Here is a 14,628-nt window from a genome sequence, read left to right on the forward strand (position 1 = left end):
TTACAGCAATCAGTCACAATAATCAATGCTAGAACCTCCATATTTAGCCTATTTTACATGCCTGCACTGCATCATGGGAGTCTTGGAAACACCTTGACAGACAGGCGGGCAATCTCCTCCCCCAGAATCATAACCGTTTTTTTAAGTCTCTTTGCACCGAAGCCAAACAAAACATTTCCAGGTCCAAGGAACCCAGAATAAGCCTGAAAACAATTTTTGAATAAAGTTGTGTAGCAAAGATGGCCCACATTGGAGAGTATGAGGCCATTCACTAGGAAATTCCTTTCTCACTTGGTGAAGCCCAGACAAGGAATTATCCCATTGAACCAGCCTCAGCGTGCAAACATCCAAAAGCACAGCATTAATTATGCCCAAATAGACATTATGATGTCCCAAGGCACTATCCAGATGTGAAAAAGCTGTAATTTTTAAGCAAATTACAAGCAAAACTGTTGTAAGCAACAGGCTGTAGCAGTGCCGTCGCTAGATAGAAAAGGCACCGCAGTGCATTGTTGGAAACTTCAAGGCATACCGTCTTGGGTCAGCGGTAGCTTAACTTAACTGGTAGTGTTGGACTTTAAATAGGTGGGGAGGTTTTTGTTTTCAGTCTGTTTTTCTTACAATTTTGCTCAAAAATACACAGAAGTGAAAGGGTTAATTAATCAACTGTCGACACAGACCACATGGTCCGACGCACACCAGCAGATAGAGGCTGTTCGGTGGTTTCTTCCTACGTTTTTATAAAAGTACGTTGCACAGCTAAAGCCAATTTCTAAAAAGCCGACCAACGGACTTTGAGAAATTTTATGGGTACCGCGTAGTTCAATATCGGACATTTTGAGGGAGGGGGTAGCACACGACATATTTAGATTTCGGACAGTTTGTGCGCGCTATTAAATATCGAACAGTTTGTGGGGGAGGTAGCGCGCGGTTTAATATCGGACAGTTTGTGGGGGAGGTAGCGCGCGGTTTAATATCGGGCAGTTTGTGGGGGAGGTTAGCGCGAGGCTTATACAGATTTCGGACAGTTTCTGGGAGGGGTAGCGCGCGGTTTAATATCGAACAGTTTGTGGGGGAGGTTAGCGCGAGGTTTATGCAGATTTCGGACAGTTTTTGGGAGGGGTAGCGCGCGGTTTAATATCGGACAGTTTGTGGGGGAGGTTAGCGCGAGGTTTATGCAGATTTCGGGCAGTTTTTGGGAGGGGGTAGCGCGCGGTTTAATATCGGACAGTTTGTGGGGGAGGTTAGCGCTAGGTTTATGCAGATTTCTGGCAGTTTTTGGGAGGGGGTAGCGCGCGGTTTAATATCGGACAGTTTGTGGGGGAGGTTAGCGCGGGGTTTATGCAGATTTCGGGCAGTTTCTGGGAGGGGGTAGCTGCGGTTTATAAAAGATTTCGGACAGTTTTTTTTTCTAATTTTAAAATTATCTAAAATAGAGGAATATAAAAAGGATTTTGCCAAATTAAGATGTTAGTTTAAAAAAACACAGCGAATTTAAGCTAATTATGTGACATCAGCATCCGCCATCTTGGATCCGCCATCTTGCATTTAATGAAAGTTATTTATTTTAATCAATAAAAACTGGGTGGCAAAATCTGAAGCTTTTTGACAATATTTAATCTTCGTTTCAAGTTTTATTAATGATTTCAGGTGGATATGAATGTTTTTTTTGCTATTTCTACAAGCACTATTTCGAGAAGGTCAAAAATTGACAAATAACCACCACCCCTCTACCCCTAAAATATAGATGTAAATTTTTATTGTGTTTTTTCAAAACTTGGTATAAAACGTTCATATTACATGGATCAAAAGACCCTCCCCCGGTCTGAATAGGGTTAAGTCAGAGGTTGGGACGTCTAATTCTGGCTTAGGTTGCTAAGTATAGCACTATTTCTTTTACTTAACATCTGCTAGTATCTCATTACGGGTTATTTAGAAATGTTTTGCTTTCAAACTCAAGAAAGCCTATGCAAGGGTATGAAGAAATGAGCGGGCAGATCCAGTGCTCCTCATCCCTTGACGCACCACAGGATTCCCGATGGCCGAGAACCAAACATTTCCCAATAACCCCCCCCCCCCCCCCAAAAGAGCTTATATGGTTCTACCTGAAGCGAAAGCGTTCATGAGTGGATGTTTACTCTACACATGTTTTACCATCCATTACTTTGCATTGGAGCACATTTCTCCATTTGCCTTTGCCATATTCTGTATCTAAGTACTTTTCGGGTTGCGCTGGAAACCAAAACTGGTATCCCTCAAGGAAACCTCGTTGCCTTGGCAACACATAAGCAACGGGCTGACGCCATTTTTTGTACCCGATAGTGATGTCATTTTTATCTGTTGAATAATACCACACATCCGGCCCGATAATTTTGCGTCCTTTTGGCCAGACCCAAAAGAAATCGCTAGATTTGCGAACTGGCTCTAGCTCGAAACCTTCCTTAGAAAAGGAAGAATTGACGAGGTCTTCAAACCTCTTCTTGTCTTGGATATCAATAATGATATCAATGTCATGGTCGTATGGTAGGAAAGAATGGTCTCGGTACCAGCCAATCACAGCTCCGCTTATAAGCACGTGATGTATACTATACCTATCGAGCAGCAAGCAAATTCGATATGTCATGTTAATCAGTATTTCCCGACAGCACGGGTCAGTGTTTATGCGCATGTGCAGAGCTTTGTCGTAATAAGGCCAATCACAGCTCTTCGCATTGTCACATCCGGGTAACCGATAACTAGAATTCGGGTATATTATTTTACGAACTTGACTGTTTACAATAGGAACAGTACAAATGCCTGATTGTAATGGGATTGGATCCGAGTAGCGAAGTGTTTTGTTCGACACATCCCAAGTCCATTTCTGGCACGGTTCTGATAATTCTTGTATATCACAATACAGTGTTATATGTAACCCACGACACCCAACCCGGACTGTTGAGTTCTCGCGTTGTAAACAGAGGTGGTTGTAATTTTGTTTTGCGGTAACAGTAGAAAAACAGCTGTGGTTTCGCGAAGCAGGTCGCATTCGGATAAGCACAGGATTATTCGCCTCGAAGTATAGTTGGATCATCGCATATACTACTAAGACTGTAGTCAAAACATAGCAATAACACCTGGACAGGCTTTGGCGCCGCGAAGAGATCATTGCGCAGCGATGACAGTACAATAACTCTAGAAAGATATAAAGAAACAACAGTTATACACAACACAAAAACAGTCGCTTCCCTTGGGCGCAAATCACTGCCCTGTTTACGGATATTCGGCGCTTACACAGGGGAGGGGGGGGGGGGGGGGGGTTGCCCCCTCTTAACCGCCAAAAAGTGGGTCATTTTTTATTGAAGGTTCGTCAAATACTATCCTTTTTCATATGATACTAATGATTGCCCTTATCCCTACTCAGCAAATTTTTGATAAACGCCTGGACACAATTTCAAATAATGAAAATACTAAAACGTGAATGGCTTTGGGTAAAGGAAAATAATAATATGCGCAAAATTCTAGCACAAATGTTTCTTTTTCAACTAAAAAAACTACTTTATAAGTTCATGGGAATTAAGATACTATGTCAGTTTATTCTTAATAAAATAAACAACAAACAAAAATTATTCTAACCTAAGGGAGTCTCCTGCCTCCCGAATCAGCAAAATCCTTTTTTAATTGCCTCTTGTAATATTTCTATTTCTCTTGTCTTAAAACCCAAGCGATCGTTGTTTTCAGCTCTTGAAACATTTGAGCAGTACTAAATAGCCTATTTAGTGTTCATGACAAGCCCGAGCCCTCTCTGTATTTCATACAGAACCTAAGTTTGTATTTAGGTTCTGTATAAAAAAAGGAAGTGTATAGGAAAAAGGAAGGCTGTAAAACAACGCTTGCTCTCTCCTAAATTTATTATCCTCCTTTATAAATTAATTATCCTCCTGAAAACCGCACGACCAGCCAAGAGATCAAAGCAAGAAAACTGTAAAACAAAGTTAAAGAAAAAGGAATAAACAAACAAAAAAAATTTCAACAACATTTCATTCTTAAAGCAATCATCCTGAATGCTAGGTTTCATGCTGTTTCAACAACGGAATTACAGGAACCCGGGATGAATGAATGACAGTCGGTTGGAATATCCATCCATGCAGACACTTTAGGTCGGAAACACTGGCCAGGCCAGTGGGGAACGATAACTGTAGCGGATGCCTTTCAATTCCTCATATGGAGAATAACTCGAGGAAGAAGTGAAATAGGTGGAGAGACATAATCATGCTCTCCCGCCCATTCCTGAACAAATGCATCAACGTCCTCCCGACCTGGGTTCCAATACCTAGAACTTAATCTAAACAATTTCGTGTTCAGGTGGCTCGCGAAGCGGACAATAGCGTGAGGGCCCCAAATCCGATCAATCACATTAAAAGTGTCTTGAGATAAACCCTAATCATCAAAATCCTGGATACGACTAAAAAAATCAGCTTAATTATTTTGTGACCTAGGAATCCAATCAATATCTATAGAAATCTTGTTTACTCAGCAGAAATGGAAAATATCCAAAGCTTCTATATGTAAAAAATATTTGCTACTACCGTTATTTATAATTCTAGGAACGTTCTGGTTACCCGTAAACCACTTATGGACAATCCTAAAAGTTTATGCTCTAATGAAACTAGCACATACTTAACTACTAACAATTCCCTTAGCGTAGAGCTTAAATGCATTTCATCATGGGCTCCATTTACACGCAACAAGACTTTATCCGCACTGAACAGACTAACCACCAAATCCTGTATCACTCGCGTCAGAATACACTATGCCAACTGTGCTGGACTTAATAATCATATCCTTGCCATTAATCTCTTGCTGCAATAAGCACTCTTCGAGGCACGCTTTAAGCTTAGCAACTCTGCGCTCAGTACTATGAATCGTACCAGATTCAAAGTCAAGGACAACGCCCAAAAAGGTCACTGATTGTGATGGAAACCAGTGAGACTTCTATTCACAGTAAACCCCGATCTCAAAACATCGCGTCCTATAATCTGACTTAATATTTTAGCACTTTCCAATGCTAAAGAACCTCCAATGCCATCATCTAAGTATAACAAAATCGTATGGCCCTGGTTTCTCAAAAATTTAACTAGCTGACGAACAACCTTAGAAAATACATAGGGACTAGAAGTAAGGCAAAACGGCAAAATACGGAAAACGTAAAACTTCATAATCCCTTCAGGAGAAGGCCATTAAAAAGCCAGGAATATAGTATGCTCCTCACAATGTCTATGTGATGATAAGCAGACTTCAGATCAAAACAAAACACACCCAGAGGAAAAAATCTGAAGCACTGTTCTCATGTCTTCATATTTGATAGACCTTTTTTTCGTATATCCGTGATCGATAATATCCAACACATATTCAGAAGCACCAATTTGTCGCCAGAACTTAACATTTGCTTTAAGCTTTCTTTGAAAAAAATTCCAAAAATGATATTGAGATTGTTTGTATTCAGAATAATTACTGTTTAACACCTCCGCCGACTCCCGTGGTGGAATTTAATAACTGCTTGCTGACAAACCTTTGTCGGTTGCATTCATTGGCCTAATGGCCTGATTGGCCACATCGGTGGCATAGGTTGTACTCACGAGAGCCAGTGGACGTCCGCCTTGGGGACGAAAATAACGCACATTGCGGGAAGGAACAGACATGTTTATAGTATTATTGAGATTACCATTAACGGGACTACTCTGAGCGACACGGGCCCTGCGCCTTTTGTACCGTGTTGCCTTAAGTTTCCAGAGCCTTCAGCGCTTTCTCTTTCTCTCAAAACACGAAAAAATTAATATTCCATTATTCGAAAACACCACGGTGATCGTGGTTACTAAAATTTTTTGGTAACTAGTCAGTTACTAATCAGGTACTACATTTACCAATGGCAAGGGGCAGGGGGTGATTGTCAACAAAAAAAAACGAAATTACCTATTTTCTGCATAGAACTGGAGAGTACAGCTTGAAATATTTCAATATATTTTTTACATTGATTTTTTCACTACAGGCCTTTACTGCCGGCTCTTCCTTTACTCCTTCTACAGGAACCCCTGTGGAAGAGGTATTATACTAGTATAACTGAGGGATATATAAGTAACTACGATCACCGCGGTTTCGAAAACCTGCCTAGTCGCGGGCAATGTTGGTAATACAATCTTTATTTTAGCTTCTAGTCGTATTTACAATATATATCTATTACATAACTAAGGAAAGATATCTGATAATAAGATAGAAAAAAAGATGAAAGGAAATAAAGTGCGATCAGGGGGGTAAAAAAATGGAAGGTTATTGAGTTGACCCCCTGTCCAGTTTAGGTATTTAGTCGCTGGAAAATATCAGGATAAAAAAAGAAAGAAAGTGTGGACATGATTGATGATTTATAAAGGCTCACTTTCTCTTTAAACCTCCCTCGCCGCCGACATGCTATGTGTGACCGCAATTTAGAAAAAAAAAGGGGGTTTCTAAAAACCAGAAATTTCACCAGAATTCTAGAAACGTGCGACCCCGGCCTATGGCTATAATCCGGTTTGTCAGTGCGCGCGTCGTCGTATTACATCCTGTCTCCTTAAAAGACTTGTGAGTATTAACGACATCCCGCTTTTCGAATAAATCAGGGAATTGGATAGGGACTCACGAATAGCGCTCATGGTTAGCCCCAAGACGGCAATTTGTCAGGGAAATTCAGTAACGTCTATTACAAATATATCAGCCCGGAACCTTTCTTCCTGTTTACTTCAAGCAGTGGCGTTACAGATACATGCGAGGTAACACGTCTCAGTGTCTTACAAAATAAGTAAACAATGCCCTATGAAAATGAATTTAAACATGAACAACACACAATTGTCACATAACAGACTTGCCATCAAGGGGTTATTATAACACAGGGCCGTGTGTATATGCACCTTGCACAGAGAATTTTCCTTATCAGCAGTAACCTGTCACGCCTCTCTCGCGCCATTGCTTGAAGCAAGGGAGCACGGCAGAATGTGTTTCTATTTAACGCGCTATTTAACGCGGAGAATTTTCCTTATCAGCAGTAACCTGTCACGCCTCTCTCGCGCCACTGCTTGAAGCAAGGGAGCACGGCAGAATGTGTTTCTATTTAACGCGCTATTTAACGCGGAGAATTTTCCTTATCAGCAGTAACCTGTCACGCCTCTCTCGCGCCATTGCTTGAAGCAAGGGAGCACGGCAGAATGTGTTTCTATTTAACGCGCTATTTAACGCGGAGAATTTTCCTTATCAGCAGTAACCTGTCACGCCTCTCTCATGCCATTGCTTGAAGCAAGGGAGCACGGCAGAATGTGTTTCTATTTAACGCGGAGAATTTTCCTTATCAGCAGTAACCTGTCACGCCTCTCTCATGCCATTGCTTGAAGCAAGGGAGCACGGCAGAATGTGTTTCTATTTAACGCGCTATTTAACGCGGAGAATTTTCCTTATCAGCAGTAACCTGTCACGCCTCTCTCATGCCATTGCTTGAAGCAAGGGAGCACGGCAGAATGTGTTTCTATTTAACGCGCTATTTAACGCGGAGAATTTTCCTTATCAGCAGTAACCTGTCACGCCTCTCTCGCGCCATTGCTTGAAGCAAGGGAGCACGGCAGAATGTGTTTCTATTTAACGCGCTATTTAACGCGGAGAATTTTCCTTATCAGCAGTAACCTGTCACGCCTCTCTCGCGCCACTGCTTGAAGCAAGGGAGCACGGCAGAATGTGTTTCTATTTAACGCGCTATTTAACGCGGAGAATTTTCCTTATCAGCAGTAACCTGTCACGCCTCTCTCGCGCCATTGCTTGAAGCAAGGGAGCACGGCAGAGTGTGTTTCTATTTAACGCGCTATTTAACGCGGAGAATTTTCCTTATCAGCAGTAACCTGTCACGCCTCTCTCGCGCCATTGCTTGAAGCAAGGGAGCACGGCAGAATGTGTTTCTATTTAACGCGCTATTTAACGCGGAGAATTTTCCTTATCAGCAGTAACCTGTCACGCCTCTCTCGCGCCATTGCTTGAAGCAAGGGAGCACGGCAGAATGTGTTTCTATTTAACGCGCGATTGATATTACGAAAATAAACCACTTTGATATGCAACACCTCATGTTTGTTTATTTTGTGGAAGTCATCAATTGCGCTGTTGGATGTTTGTTAACAGGGTCTTTGTTCGTATCATCGTCCCGAAGATGTCGGATACGCGTAGTGTCGGCACGAAGTGCCGACGAAAGATGTGACAATATAATGCACTAGTCAATTAAAACCCCCACCCCCATGGTCCCGGGAAAAGGTGGGGGATTAGACTTTGACTCTGTACAAAACAAAGAAAAAAGCCCCCACCCCCTCGGGACAAAACCGCAGTCAAATGACCCTACACCTCAGGATGCAAACTATAGGCAACTACCCGACAACAAGTCATCTGAAATAAGCTTATCTTTCAAAGCCAGTAACATTTTAGTGAGTACATTTGTACTAATTACTATGAAGATATAGTTACCAAAAAAATGGAAAAATAAATTATCTTCATCTGGCGTTAGTTATCATTTGTATTTGTTTTTGCTTGCTACAGAAGAGAAAGAGTTTCAAACCAACTGACATGACTTTTGCAAAGTACATTTGTGATGTTATTCATTTGTCCCTAAGCCCCCATGGTGGGGACAAGTCTTAGAGTCAAAAACTGTCAATTCCGCCACCCCCTCAGAACAGATTCTTGCTCAAAAGTGCTCTAAGCCCTTATGTTAACCCCACACTTCCCCGGGACCTTGGGGGTGGGGGTTTCAAATGACTAGTGCATAAGAAAATAGGTGTGATTTCTTGGAAACGTGATCATATTAGGTGTGATTTCTTGGAAACGTGATCATATTATTCAATCAAACGCTCTGGAAATCTCTTCCATGCAAACAAGCACTGCGGCTTTTCTATGATCCATCTGAATATGCGCAGCCTATCGGCGAACTTAACGTCGTTAGAAGATGTTCTTTTGACTGTTAAAAGTGCTCCGGACATAATTGCGATTTCAGAAACAAAACTTAAAGATAATAATGTTTATAACATTAATATTCCAGGTTATGTTTTTGTGAATACAAACTCACCGACTAATGCAGGCGGAGTCGGGATTTACATATCGCATGAATTAGATTTCATTAGAAGGCGTGATTTAGAAATAGCTGAGGGCGGCATTGAATCTTGTTGGATTGAAATAACAAGGGCCAAACAAAAGAACGTTCTCATTGGCTGCCTTTATATACATCCATTGTATGATTGTGAAAAATTTCATAATATGCTGCAAGAGATTTTAGATAACTCCAACAAAAGGGGTAAAGAGACTTTTGTTGTAAGCGATGCGAACATAGACCTTTTACACTACAATAGAGACACACAAACAACAGATTATTTAGATATGCTATTTGATTCGGGTTTCATGCCATTGATCACGAAGCCCACAAGAATTACCGATCACAGCGCAACCCTTATCGACCATATTTATACAAATGTACCGCAAAAAATTGCTAAGGCGGGGATATGTTTAGCAGGTATCACTGATCATTTGCCTGTTTTTTTGTACAGTCACAAATAAACTTCCCTTGCGTAAAGACAATAAGTACTTCCGTGATTTCTCGCATTTTCACAATGACTTGTTATAAGCGATCTTGGGTTAATTGATTTTCAACAATTTGTAACTGACGATGTTAATGATAGCATTAATAAAGTAATCAGTGCGCTGCAATCTCTAACGGATAAACATGCACCGTTACGTAAACGAACCAATAAACAAATTAAACAGCAAGCAAAACCATGGCTTACTAAGGCAGTACTTAATTCGATAAAACAAAGGCAAAAATTTTTCATAACGCACTTTCTCAGTAACGATTCGAGTAAAGTTAGATTCTATAAAATCTACAACAACAAATTAAATCGTGTAAAAGAGGCTGCCAAAAAAGTGTACTTTGAGAATCAATTTAAATTGAATAGTGGCAACCACAAAACAACTTGGAAATTAATAGGTTTACTGATAAACCGGAGAAATAGTACCAGTCTACCGCCAATTACGAAATTAATCTATAACAACAAGTGTTATACTGACACCACTTAAATACGCATTTCATTAATGTAGGTGAAGACCTCGCGAACAAGATTCCACATAGTACCCAACAGCCAAAACAGTACATAAAACGTACTTTTCGTGATAGCTTCAGTTTTTGCGCCATTCTTGTCCACGAAGTGTACGACCTACTATATGGATTGGACCTTAAAGTATCGTCAATTGGCGTACCAAGGCGCTGTATTAAACTTGTGTCTAGTCACATTAGTGACAGTTTAACCACCATACTTAATCAATCATTGCAGCAGGGTGTGGTACCTGATATACTCAAAATATCTAAAATCACCCCTGTGGACAAGGGTGGTGAAATCACGGATCCGTTTAATTTTTGACCAATTTCAACTCTGTCAACTTTCACTCAAGTACTTGAGAACCATTATTATCCATAAATCATTAACTATGTAGAAAAACAGAACATACTTTACGAATGTCAATTTGGATTTCGGAAAGGTTACTCAACTTCATTGGCTATAACCGAAATAATAAACACTCTTAGAAAAGCGATCGACAATAATATGTATACCTGTGGTGTATTTTTAGATTTCTCGAAGGCTTTCGATACAGTTAACTATGGCATTTTACTAGATAAATTAGAGGCCTATGGGATAAGGGGATTGACACTCAAGTGGTTTACTAATTACCTAACAGACAGAAAACAATATGTTGACTTGGGTGGGGTCAGGTCTTCTGAGCTGACAATGCTTTGTGGTATTCCGCAAGGAAGTACACTAGGTCCGCTTCTATTCCTAATCTACATAAACGATCTGCCACATTCCTCTGACAAGCTAAGTTTCAAAATATTCGCAGATGACACCAATGTTTTCGCCTCTTCCAGCGATCTTATAGCACTAGAGAATTTGATGAATACGGAGCTTGCCAAGGTGGAAAACTGGTGCCACGTTAATAAGGTTTCTATAAATATGGCAAAAACAAATTACATGATAATCAAATCATCGAGAAAAAAAGATACTCCTATTAATATTCGATTTAGAAATTCAGATGGATCTGATCAATTGTTGGAACGTAAGAAGTACATTAAATACCTAGGAGTAATAATAGACGAGCATCTTACATGGAAAATCACATTTCTTTTATTCGCTCCCGCATTTCCAGAAACATAGGAATAATATCTAAATTAAGGCACTATCTTTCTATCCAACAATTGAAGCAAATCTATAACAATCTGGTCTATCCACATATTTCATATGGCATATTAGCATGGGATAGCACTTAAAAAACGAACTTGAAAAGTTTGCAAACAAAACAAAATCTTTTTGTCAGATTAATTTTTTTTGCCCGCACTTATGGGAAAGACACTGCAAATGCCAAACCATTGCTAAACTTACTAGATATTCTGACTGTAGATAATGTTTTCAAATTACATGCCCAAAAATTCATACACTCGTGGAACAAAAGTCTTCTTCCTGATATTTTTTATTACACTTTTCAATATGCCAGCAGCTTACATAGTTACAACACTAGGTACGCAGCAAATCAAAATCTATACAAACCCAAAATACGAACAAATATAGGTAAGCAATCAATTTCTTTTGTCGGTTCTGATATTTGGAGAGATCTTCCATTTTCTCTCAAGAGCTCAGGCACCTTTTCTTTTCCAAAACTCGCCAAACATCATCTACTGTCTGTGCAATGTCAATCTAGTCTATAAACTTTGTAAATATCGTTTTTTTCTCTAATAATTCCCATAGTAACTTGATAATAAGATTAGCTTCTTTCCTAGGGTGGGTGGGGATTGGTTGGGGGGGGGGGCAGTAATTTCTTCTTCTTTTTTCTCTTTTTTCTGCTCAAAACTGACTTTTTATGGATAAGGGAAGCTAACTCGATAACTGACTAGTTTATTTAGCTTCCCTGCTCGAACTTGTTATCATTTATTTTACTTGTAACAAATTATAGATCTCTATCCTTTAGTATATACCTATGTAAAGAAAACAGAATTATGAGCAAAATAAAGATGATTCATGATTCATGGTAAATTGATTAAACAGCCATTTCAAGCAAACCTACCATAGCAAAGCTGTGAAATTCAAACTCCGGCCTTTCACAGTAATAAACCAAGCAACGAACGTGTAGCTCATGAATCTGTAACTCTATCCTCGGAAAGAATTCTGGCATTATACGAACAAAGACCCTGTTGACAAACATAATCCACATCATAATCCGAGCCCTACAGCCCCAACAGCGCGACTGATATCTCTCCTTACAAAACAAACACATATGACGCGTTTATTCTCGTAGGAATACATTCTGCCGTGCTCCCTTGTCTTGGCAGACATATATGTCGTGCGGTGACTTGAAGACGAGTCCTGTACAGTCCTGTGTTTAGTCGCGTGTTCAAACACATACAGCGTGTTCCCTTGTCTTGACAGACATGTATGTCGTGCGGTGACTTGAAGACTTAGTCGCGTGTTCACATAAAGCGCAAATTAAACATGAAAAGATCGATGTTAAACAAACATAAAATGGGGAATTAATCGTCTTTTTAAAATTTGTGTGGAAATATCTAGTAATTGTGTAAGGTAAATCGCCATTGAATTATTTTATTAGCCATGCGAGGAAGAGGATGTGGTTGTATAGGGGAGTACAGGATTATTCCACAGGCTTACCAACCTCTCAGTCAGTCTCCAGTCAATCCCAGTAACTAGCTCGAATATTTTCACGATTGATCACCTCCTGTAATTGTCCTATAATTGTCTTATATTCTAGAATAAAGGTCACAATAAACTCTCATTGCTTTGTGATGTGTATTTATTCAGAATAAGCGGTATTTCCAAAGTTTGAGCAGTTGAGGGATTCCGCGTTCGGAATTCGTTCGTTAGAAAAACCGCTTAATCTGGAATCAGATCAATCGTGAAAATATTCGAGCTAGTTACTGGGATTGACTGGAGACTGACTTAGAGGTTGTGAAGCCTGTTATTAGTCTCCTCAATCGGCGCATTATAACTAGGTTGCTCCTAGTTTTTTCCTCCTACGAAAAACAAGGCATATTTCGCCATGTCCTATTTATTTTTCCTCTGTCTTCCTCTTGCTCTCCAGCCACACACGTTTCTTTGTGACAATATAAGAAAAAAGGTGTGATTTCTTGGAAACGTGATCATGGTAAATTGATAAAACAGCCATTTCAAGCAATGGGAATGTTTCTAATGTAAATTACAAACTATAGCGGTTAGTTGATAATAGTCAAAACATTAATTCATTGTTCTCTAGCTTTTAGCTATTTCCATCGTTGTTTTATATGTCTATGTTAGACCGTTCGGGCATACTAGGATTATATGCGAACATATAGTCGATTATACTGTCTTACTAAAAGACCACAAACAGTAAAAGTCACAGGATTACAAGCACACTTACCAGAGCAAAGCTGTGAAAATCAAAACTTTCACAAAACGCTTGGGAGACTCTCAGTAATTTACCAAGCAACGAACGTATTCATGGATCCGAAAGCGCTTTTCATGTGCACGCGATCACTCAAAATTAAAGATTAACCAGAATATCCTTATACATAAGAGGTCACGTGATTTTTTTAACTATTGACTTATTTACTGTGAAAATTGCCACTGCAAACAAATAAAGCTGCACGGGAATTAGGATACTTTGTCAGAGATTTCTTAATAAAATAAAAATATGCATTCCCAGTTTGTGTTGAATATTGTATTCAGCGTATAAAATATCTCTAACCTTCTCCTAACCTTTGTGCAAAATGTCTCCTGCCTCGAGATTCAGCGAACAGCTCAATTTCCCTTTGAACTTATCGCGCCGCCGACACACGCCCGGGCATGCGACAAGTGCAGGAATCAGGGTTTATTTTTAAAAATGTTTCTACGGACCGTTGCATTTCTTCATCCAAAAAGTTAAATGGCATCCGATGACCAGAAATAATTTGATTTGCTCTATCCCCCTTCTTCACTTCTCCATTAAAAATAAAACAACGATAAAAAAACAACGATCGCGTGGGTTTTTAGACAAGAGAACTAAAAATATAACAAGAAAGGATTTCGGGAGGTAGGAGACATTTCGCACAAAGGTTAGAGATATTTTATTCGTTGAATACAATATTCAATACAAATTAAAAATGCATTTTTGGTTATTTTATTAAGAAATCGCTGACAAAGTATCCTGGCCCTACCAAGGGCAAACTGATTTTGGTTTAGGTAAGCGGTACCCTGGGATAACCAAAAAATAAACATGAAAATTATCAATTTTCTATATAGAACTGGGAAGTACGGCTGTAAATAAAGCAATAAAACAATTTTTGCGCATTTTAGTGGAATAAGTCTAAGTTTCCAGTTGAATGTACCTTTTTTATAAGAACGTCCAACCAGCTAAATTTTAAGAACATTTAAAGAAAATGTGTGATGCGTTCTAATAGGCAGATTAAAATTGATTAAAATTTCAGTACTTCTCTCTTAATAAATGTGCATAAATCGCAAGCGTCTAACAACGTAGAAACCAGACAAGATATTCTAATAGACATTAGTCTAGAATAAAAAAAAACATATT

At 39.5% G+C, this 14,628-nt stretch overlaps 1 protein-coding gene across 5 annotated transcripts; it reads right to left on the minus strand.

The window, feature by feature from the left end:
• Window positions 1-1,618: 1,618 nt before the first annotated feature.
• On the minus strand, window positions 1,619-13,605 carry LOC116618729. 5 transcript variants are annotated; one of them, XM_048725377.1, is made up of 3 exons: window positions 13,480-13,605; window positions 12,136-12,259; window positions 1,619-3,171 (listed from the first exon to the last, which is right to left on the minus strand). In XM_048725377.1, exon 3 carries the CDS (start codon window positions 3,143-3,145, stop codon window positions 2,135-2,137), a length of 1,011 nt encoding a protein of 336 aa, XP_048581334.1. In that variant the 5' UTR covers window positions 3,146-3,171; window positions 12,136-12,259; window positions 13,480-13,605; the 3' UTR covers window positions 1,619-2,134. The 5 variants fall into 5 exon arrangements, 3 of the variants coding, with proteins under 3 accessions (XP_048581334.1, XP_048581335.1, XP_032238674.1); XM_048725378.1 differs by having other exon boundaries at window positions 12,136-12,525; XR_007307330.1 differs by lacking the exon at window positions 1,619-3,171 and adding an exon at window positions 8,104-11,022.
• Between the last annotated feature and the right edge of the window lie 1,023 nt (window positions 13,606-14,628).

Source organism: Nematostella vectensis, chromosome 3, assembly GCF_932526225.1.
Source record: "Nematostella vectensis chromosome 3, jaNemVect1.1, whole genome shotgun sequence".
NCBI classification, from domain to species: domain Eukaryota; kingdom Metazoa; phylum Cnidaria; class Anthozoa; order Actiniaria; family Edwardsiidae; genus Nematostella; species Nematostella vectensis.